The 9,917-nt window shown below is 26.8% G+C and overlaps 1 protein-coding gene across 4 annotated transcripts in view; it reads left to right on the plus strand.

Annotated features, from left to right (window-relative positions):
* The window catches only part of LOC117179282, a 298,303-nt gene that overhangs the window by 209,036 nt on the left and 79,350 nt on the right, over positions 1-9,917 (plus strand). For 3 of the 4 annotated variants that reach the window (XM_033370926.1, XM_033370929.1, XM_033370927.1), the window contains one exon: positions 3,133-3,422. In XM_033370926.1, coding sequence (XP_033226817.1) covers positions 3,133-3,422 — 290 coding nt within the window. The remainder of the gene's footprint in view (positions 1-3,132; positions 3,423-9,917) is intronic. The other variant, XM_033370928.1, reaches the window with a different exon arrangement.

The following is a 9,917-nucleotide window of genomic DNA, read 5'->3' on the forward strand; positions in this document are numbered from 1 at the left end:
GAATCAAAAAAAAAAAAAAAATTAATTATTTCAGAGCTTGAAAAGTGACAAATTTGAGAACGTCTAATTCTTGTAAAATGTACTTTGATGGACGACATTAAAAATGATTTTATTAGCTCAGAGCTACAAAAGCACAAAATTACTAAAATACAAAATATAAATCGTTGTAGATAATGTTTTTCGCTCTACTCTTATGAAATGACAACCTTTAATTTATTTTTCAATCAAGAGTGTTTATAGTTTTTAACTCGGGACAATTGACATTTTCAAATTAAAACGTTTTAAATTTTACAAAATTGACTTTAAAATGTTCCAGATCAAATATTGCGGATTATTTTTTAATGTTTCTTAAACTATTTGCATTTTTAACAATGAGCATGACAATAAACTTACTTTTTTGTCGAAAATCTTACCTACTTGATAGTACATGAAATGTTAACTTCAGTTTTTAAGTCTCTTAATTTTTTATTGTTTCTTTTTTAAATCAAGACGTTAAATATTTAATATGTTACGTGTAATAAATTTATATTTTAATGCTTATTTTTAAAGTTGTTAAATCTTTATGACATTAACGTTGCTAACATTCTTCACTCTTAAATTTTTCTTCTCTTAACTTGCCTTAGTTAACATAATTACCATTAATGAAACTTCATCCCGAGAACTCATCAATAATCGCGGCACCGCGCCGACTCAATATATCAGTGGAGCAGCAAAATATTTCGTCCTTGCTAGTGAACTTTTTTTATCCTGTTTCGCAATGTGCCAGGAAATCTTTTTAACGGCCCCGGGGATAAAAAGTCAGGTCGGGAGACGAACTTGAGAAAAGGGTAGAAAAAGGAAATAAAAAGAAGAAAAAGAAAAAAGGAAAAATGAGAAATCAGAGGTCGCTGGTAAGGGCATGAAGTTTTCATTAGGAATATTGAACCTTTTTTGCGATATTCCTGATGTGGAAATCCAGTCTCTATTCCAGATTCGACTGACGTCTCGTTTAATTCCGTAACGATCCCAACCAATAATACATTATCATTGATATGCCAAGTGCAAATGACGCGACAGCTTTCTTTCCTTCTATATCTAGACTATCTGATCATGCAGACTGATCTGAACACTTCCGAATTAAATTGGTTCCAATATTGCCATGTAAGGTGGTGTCCGGAAAAACAATTTTTCAATTAAAACTCACAAATACTTATTCGTCGTTTTAAATTAATTTGTTCAGTTCTGAAAAATGGGTCAATTCGTTCTTATTTTTTAATTGAATCAGCTAATGCCAAGTTAGACACTTCGGGGCAAAAGAGCACAATAAAAGTGGCAGCAAGATAAAGTGGGAAACTTTAGGTTGGAATTTGTAGCGTTAACCGGAGTCGTTTCAATGCGATAATAATGATTTATGACGCAATAATTATCCGCCTCGTGGACCAAGAGCGCTTCCCACCTGCTTTACCCTCCAACCTTCTTTTTTCTAGAGTCTAGAACTCTAGAGGACTGACGCAATTTTGCTGAAAGCAGAGCTAGACTAGATAGGAGGATACAAACCATTTCTGGCACTAGCCTTAAATTATCACTCCGATCCGTAAAGCCAGGATAATAAGATAGGAAATGCAGAATTTTTTTTTTAAGGAATTCTGAGTTAAATCTCCTGCAGATAAGGAGCTGTCCATAAACTGCGTTACCAATTTCAGACTGCCCCCCCCCCCTCCCCATCGATGACTGTAGATATGTGTGTACCTCCCTCAATAATATAACCCTTGGCCTAACACGAATTTCATGATTTTTTTGGCTTTTCTACTGATATAAAGTCAAAATTTAAACAAAATAGTTGAATTTGCAACCATAAAGGATTAATTTTCTACCAAAGGAGATCAATTCTTAACCCAATAAGACGAATTTAATATTAACGAATTTTAGACAACAAAAAACTCATTTCAACTAAAATTATGAATTCTCTACAACAAAAATGTATTTCCATCAAAATAGTTTAACATTCAGCTAAATAGTTGAATTTACAACTAATGATTTCTGAACAGCAGCAAAAAATGAATTTTCAACCAAAGAAATGCATTTTCAACTAAAATTATGATTTAAGAAATTTAAATTAGATAAAAATTAAATTTCAAATTCTATTCACGTCCAATAATCAAGTTAATGTATAGAATTCCTGAAAATAAAACCAAGAATCCAAAGAAAAAAATTTGGACAAACACCATAAAATGATCCTATCGTAATTTAAAAAGATCTTTTAAAAAAATTCTAAAAAAGCAATAAAATTTTTGGACAAAAATAAAAAAGGGATAGAAAAATGAAAGACGACTAACCAAATCCCCTTCCTCCTCTTTTTTATTTCCTTCGTCTTTTTTATTATTATTATTATCAAATAGCAATAAAAGAACATTTGTAAATAATATTCACCAACGTTTCGGTACATTATCTATGTAAATTATGTATCTTTAACCAAAGAAAGATTTGAATTGTAAACTAAAAACAGTTGATTTTAACCAAAAAGGACGAAATTTCAATTGAGTAGTTGAATTTTCAACTAAAAATGAAATGAATTTTCAACAAAATAGTTAAATTTCCAGCCAAAGAGATGAATCTTTAAACAAAAAAAGGTGAATTTTTGTCATAGAAATTCAACTTTCAACCAAGTAGTTGCATTTTTGACGAAAAAATATGACTTTACATAATAGTTGCATTTCAACGAAATAATGAAACTTTTTCTACCAAGGAGTAGAATTTTTAATAAAAAAAAAAATGAATTCCGAACCAAAAATATAATAGTAAAATTCTCAACCAAAAAGAAGGAATTTGGAACCAAAAATAGTTGGATTTTCTTATTCTGTCTGAAAGTGGTTTTCAGACTTATGAGTTATTATTGAACTGTACCGTTACAGGATCATCTTTTCAAAAATTGGCAAATTTAAATCAAATTTATTATCAGGAAACGTACTAAACGTTATCTGAATTCCTAGCGTTGCTCCCACTGCCCCCCCTCCCCCGCAATTGATAACGCATTTCATGGACGGCTCCAAACTTCCCCTGGACTTCTTGTTTCTGAATTCATTTATTTTATTGAGTTAAGTCTCAAGAGGACTATTTTTTGAATGGTTTGGTAATGTTTTCTTTTTATTTAAGATTCCTGTGGAGAGAAGAACTTTACCGACGGATTTGCCGGGTCCGTCGCGAAGAAGACCTTTCACCAAGAGGCACTCCCCTTCGACGGAAGCTTGCTCATCGAGCGGAAGTGGTGGAGGAGTAATTGGCAACGTGGCCACGAGCTCTGGGATGCAAACGTCCTGCTCCCTTCCTGAAACTCCAGTTTTCGCGAGAGGTAGCGACATTCCTCGGACACCCCAGCATGGTGGAAATCCGACGCAACCCCGTCGGCAACCTGGATGGTACGCTCCTACTACAGTGACCACTGGGTAAGAATCTGGGGATCTGCATTTTCACTTCTCCGGATAATTCGGAAAATAGAAAATCTCAAGGCTTCCCTACATATCTAGAAATTCCTCTAATCTTATATTTAATCCTGATTAAATAAACCTATTTCTTTATTAAATAAGTATAATAGGCATCGAATATCGATATAATTTCCAATTGGACATTTTTATTTGTCATTTCAAAAATTAAACGAAACACAATTTTGTTGAATTTAAAAAGTTTAATGTGATCAGTTTATCTCAATTTTTAATCGTTTATTTTATAATTAAGCACATTTTTAATCAATGAAAAGTTAAAAATGTTTAAAACTGAACTATTTTGATAATAAAACATTTCAAGTCAATTAACTGTAAATATACATTAATAAAAGCTTTCAAAAATTAAACTATAGTATTTGAAATTGAATAATAATTGTCTATATAAAACTTTTGAAATTAACAAATCTGAGTATTATAATTGTACGACATTGAAAAATTAAACACGTTTCAAATTAAAATATTTTTGCTTGAACACTACAGAAAAATAATTTTTGTAAACTGAGTAATATTTGACTGTTTATTGTAAATCATCAATTTTGAATGAAGTGTTCAAAATAAAACGATTTAAAATGGAAGCTTTACAAATTTTATGGGTTTAAATTGAAGTAGTTAAGAATGTAAATATGCCCAATTGGAAGCTCTAAAATTTGAATGATTTGTTTAATACTTGTGAGCCGTTCAAATTTTCAAGTGCTTAATTTACAATTTTGAGCATTACGATTTCAATTATTCAATTTCGTAAATTATTAGCTTTTATCTATTAGGGTTTAAATAATTCAAATTTAGAGTATTCCAGTATAAAAAGAAGTTTTTTATTTACAAAATGCTAATTAAAAATGTTTTCAGTTCTAAAGGAAGATTCAACTAATTCAATTTTGGACCGTTCCAATTTAAAATAATGTAATTTTGGTATATTTTGTAAACAAATATAATTTTAAGGTTTAAAATCGATCATTCTTGAATTTTGTATGGTTACAATGACAGGTTGGATTTATTGTTTAATCGAAAATCTTATAAATTCTTATATCATAAAGTAATTTCAGTCAGTTTAAATATCACTTGATACTTGGTACATGAAATTATAATTTGTAGTATCATTAACATTTTTAAAATTTTTAATGATGTAGGCTTGAAATGTTCAGTTTAAAAAACTTTCATGTTCAAAGTTTTGATGTTTTGAGCACCTAATTTTAAATCGGTTTCATTTCCAAGACTTCAAATTAACAATTACTTTTTTCTTAAATCTTACATTTGCAATTTCAACGTTTTAAATTTTAATGTACAACTTATAATACAATTTATAAGTTTCCGTTTGACCGTAATAATTTGTAGTTTACTTTTTATTTCTTAAAGTAACAAAATTTTCATCTTTAAAAACTTGAATTTTTTCATTTTAACGACGAAGTTATTTTTGAAAAAAGTAGATTTTGTATTTTATTATTTTCAGGTGCCAAAATTTTCCTATAAATACAATTTAATAGGTATAAACCAACCATACACCTAGAAGATTAATAATAATAATGCAAAAACAATTTTGTTTCTAAATAAATTTTTAACACATTTTAGTTGATTTTTCATATCAAAAAGAGAAATTTTGAACCTAAGAAATGAATTTTTAACTAAAATGATGAATCTTCAACAAAAAATATAAAGTTTTAACCTAATAGTTAGTTGAATTTTCAACTTCAAAGATAAATTTTCTACCAAAATGGAGTCATTTTCAACAGAGTACATGAATTTCCATTTAAAAAAAGATCAATTTGCAACCAAAATTAGAATAGTTAAAATGTTAAAAAAGTAAATTTTCAAACAAAAAGAGTAACGAATTTTCATCAAAAACGTTTGTTTTTTTCATGCCAAAAATAGAAGAATTAAATTTTCAGTTTAAACAATCAATTTTAAAGTAAAAAGAAACGAATTCTCGATAAAATAATTCCACGTTAAACCCAAAGGATGATTTTTTAAACCAAAAATGATACATTTTCAATTAAATATATAAATTTTCAACTAAAAAATATAAATTTACAAATCCAAACTAGAATAGTTTTATTTGCAGTTAAAAAAGTAAATTTTAAACAAACAAAAAACGAGTTTTTAGTCAAATTAATTCATTTTAAACTAAAAATATAAATCTTCAAGCAAAATTAAAAGATATATCTTCAGTTAAAAAAATTAATTTTCAACTAAAAATAAACTAATTTTTAGCCAAAGAAATTAATTTTAAATGACAGTGATGAATTATTGACCAAATAGTGGAATTTTCAACTAAAAAGATGAATTTTTTATAAAAAAAGGACAAATTTCTAACTGAATGTTTTTTTCAACCAAACAAATGAGTTCTTAACAAAAACTATAATAGTTAAAATTTCTAAAAAACAGAATATTTTTTAATGGAAAATATTATATTTCTATTGAAAAAGGTAAATTTTCCACAAAAAAATGGATAGTTTGAGTGAATTTTCGACTAAAATGATAAATCTTCAACTAAGAAAAAAAAATAATTTTTAACCAAATACATGAATTTTCAATTAGAAAGATTATTCTTTTAGCAAAAATAAAACATGATGTTTCATCTAATTTGAGTACTCTTCTACCCAAAAGACGGCTTGTCGTCAAATAGTTGAATTTTCAACTAAAACGGATAAATTTTCGTCTAAAAATAGAATAATTAAATTTCCAGTAAAAAACTTAATTTTCAATAAACTCAAAGTAAATTTTCAATCAAATAGTATAATTTTTAACCAAGAAAATTACATCTCTTTTAAAAAATATAAATATTCGACAAAAATGGAATATTTAAATTTTCAGTTAAAACAAAAACAAACGAACTAATTTTTAACCAAAAATATCAATTTTCAGCCAATAAGATGAATATTCTACCGAGATAGGTGAATTTTTAACAATGTATTATATATACATTTTTAACCAAATATTCGAATTTTTAAAGGAATTTTCAACCAAAAAGAGGAATTAGTGACCAGGAAGCCTAAATATTCTTCAGCAATTCAAATTTTCGATAAAATACACAAATTTTAAACCAAATATTTTAATTGTTGAACCAAATACAGACGAGTTAAATTTTCAGTTAAAACCATTTTTTACTAGAAAACAGAATTTTCAACAAAATAATTTAATTTTGAACAAAAAAGGTTTGTCAATTAAATTGATAAATCATCAACCAATTAATGAATTTTTTACAAAGTAGAGCCAGTTCCTATTAAGTAGTTGAATTTTCAACCAAAAAGGATTTTAATTTCCAACCAAACAGTTGCGATTTTTAATCATAATAATGAAATTAACTTCAACTTTGTTTTTTTCGAAAATTCCCTAACTTCATCAGATTTTCCCTGACAATCCCTGATTTTCTGGAATTACCTGATCAGCAGCCACTCTGTAATTTAAAAAAATATATGTTTATTTCACTCTATAATGTTTTGGTAAAAATATATGTAGTTATTATGACATATATTTGTTTCAAAAATAAATGCTTTAAATTCGCTTAAATGCTCTCTAAATGCTCTGTTGGAGCTTAAATGCTGAGCATATTCTCGAGAGCATTTGCTTAACATAAATTCCGGGGCATTTAAGAACTCTAACTGTGATTCACAATTCAATTTCAAGTAACATACGAAATATAAAACATAATTTAAAAATGTTTTGCATTTCAAATTAAATCTAAAAGTCGACTTTATACAAAAAGGTCTCGATTGATTACACTACGTGATGTCGATTTTGTGAATGGAAAGTGACTAGGCTGTCGGTTTAGAAAAATTGAGAAAATTGAGATCAAAGTCTTAAAAAACCGCGCGTTTTTGGCAATTTTTGAGAATTTATAGCGGTTCAACCCGACGTGCTAGAAATTTTGAAAGTGTCTCGAAGTAAAGCTTAGACGTTGTATATTCGGGTGCACTCTAACATTTTGTCACATTGCCATTGAAGGACTATCTCCGTGCATACATGTAACACATGCACCACTACAAAGAAACACTGACAATGCTTCAACGGAACATATGAAGAAATTTTCAAAGAGTTCACCTGAATATACAAAGTCTAAGCTTTACTTGGATATACATTCCAAGTTTCTAGCACGTCGGGTTTTAACTGCTATAAATTCTCAAAAATGGCCGAAAACTCGTTTTTTCTTTTTACGCTGATCTCAATTTTCTCAAAATTCTGACATAATAGGCAATTTTTGACACCGGATTATTGTTCAGCGTCTTTAAATTTTAATGGAGTGGCACAAAAACATAATCAATAAAAAATAAAATTAAAAAAAAAAATTAGACAAAGTTTATCATATCTTATTAGCAAAATTGTTGCATGGCATAGAAGGCGTCTAACCTGAAAAACCTGGAATTGTCAGGGAATTTTCATATGTCTGGAAAAACCTGGAAATTTCAGAGATTTTTTTTTTAAATCAGGCAATTTTTTCGAAACTTCATTTTAAAATTTTGTTGAAAATTATTATTATTTCTTAATTAATTCTTTTAACTGAAAATTTAACTAATCTATTTTTTTTTGTAAATTTATCGTTTCCATTTGAAAATTCAAGTTCCTGGTTTGAAATTCATATATTTTGTTGAAAATTCGGTCTCTAATGGTATAAAATTAATCTTCTTGTTTGAAAATTCGTCTTTTTGCTTAAAAATTCAACCGTTTTATTTTGCAATTTTCTCTCTTTTATGACCGAAAAAGTTTTTCATTCAAAATTAAAATTTTTTTGGTTGTTATATCAGCTACTACGATTTTCTTTGAGAATTCATCTCTTTTGGAATACAAATTTGATTACTTGGTTGAAAGTTAAACTCTTTCATTAAAAAATAATTTTTTGGTTGAATATTTATCATTTAATTTGAAAATTCATCTTTCTGGTTGAAAATTCGTTTTCTCTTTGACTGACAACTAATTTTGACAACTGAAAATTTAACTAATTCAGTTGAAACTTTAACTATTTTGTTGAAACATCAACTATTTGGGGATTTATTTTCTTTTTTAATTGGTTGTTAACTAAAAATGGTACTATCTCAATTGAATACTCCATAATTTTAGTTGAAATCTCATCTCTATGGTTGAATATCAGTTTTTTAATTAAAAATTTAATTATTTAATTTTTTGGTAAAAATGTGATCTTTTTTAGATGAAATTGCGTATTTTTAATAGAAATTAATCTTCTTGCTTGAAAATTAATTTTTTGTGTTAAAAATTAAATAATTCTAGATAAAGATTAATCATTTCAGTTGTAAATGCATCTTTTTTATTTAAAATTGAACTTCTCTAGTTGAAGATTCATCATTTCCGTTGAAACTTTATCAGTTTATTTGAAAATGTAACTTTTTTTAAAATTTGTTACGTATTTTAAAACTGAAAACTGTAACTTTTTTGAAAAAGTACTTTTTTAGTTGAAAATTTGTGTTTTTTGGTAGAAAATAATCTTAGTTGTTGAAAATTCATCATTTTTGGTTTAATATTCAACCATTTCAGTTGATGATTTATCATTTTTACTGTCTTTTTTAGTTGAATATTCAACTTTGCTTTTAAATTCATGTATTTTGTTGAAAAATGGTCTGTTCGTTTTTTTGTATGAAATTAATCTTGGTGTTCGAAAATTAATTTTTTGGATTGAAAATTTAAGTATTTCAATGAAATATTCACCATTTCAGCTGCAAATTAATTTTTTTTCGTTAGTGAAAAATTAATTGTTTTAACTAAAAATTTAACTACTTCATATTATGTTGAAAACTGATATTTTTCCATTAAAAACTCAATTATTTGGTTGAAAATTGATCTTTTTTAGTTGAAAAATCGTTTGTTCGTTTTTTGTGAAAAATTAATCTTGGTGTTCGAAAATTAATTTTTCAGATTGAAAATTTAAGTATTTTAATGAAATATTCATCATTTTAGATGCAAATTAATTTTATGTCGTCAATGGAAAAACAATTGTTTTAACTAAAACTTTAACTACTTCATTTTTTGTTGAAAACTGATATTTTTCAATTAAAAACTCAATTATTTGGTTGAAAAAAGATCTTTTTTAGTTGAAAAATCGTTTGTTCGTTTTTTGTGAAAAATTAATCTTGGTGTTCGAAAATTAATTTTTCAGATTGAAAATTTAAGTATTTCAATGAAATATTCATCATTTCACCTGCAAAATTTAATTTTTTGTCGTTAGTGAAAAATTAATTGTTTTAACTAAAACTTTAACTACTTCATTTTGTGTTGAAAACTAATATTTTTCAATTAAAAACTCAATTATTTGGTTGAAAATTGATCTTTTTTAGATGAAATTGCATATTTTTAATAGAAATTAATCTTCTTGCTTGAAAATTAATTTTTTGCGTTAAAAATTAAATAATTCTAGATAAAGATTAATCATTTCAGTTGTAAATGCATCTTTTTTATTTAAAATTGAACTTCTCTAGTTGAAGATTCATCATTTCC

Source organism: Belonocnema kinseyi, chromosome 9 (genome assembly GCF_010883055.1).
Source record: "Belonocnema kinseyi isolate 2016_QV_RU_SX_M_011 chromosome 9, B_treatae_v1, whole genome shotgun sequence".
In the NCBI taxonomy this organism is placed as follows: domain Eukaryota; kingdom Metazoa; phylum Arthropoda; class Insecta; order Hymenoptera; family Cynipidae; genus Belonocnema; species Belonocnema kinseyi.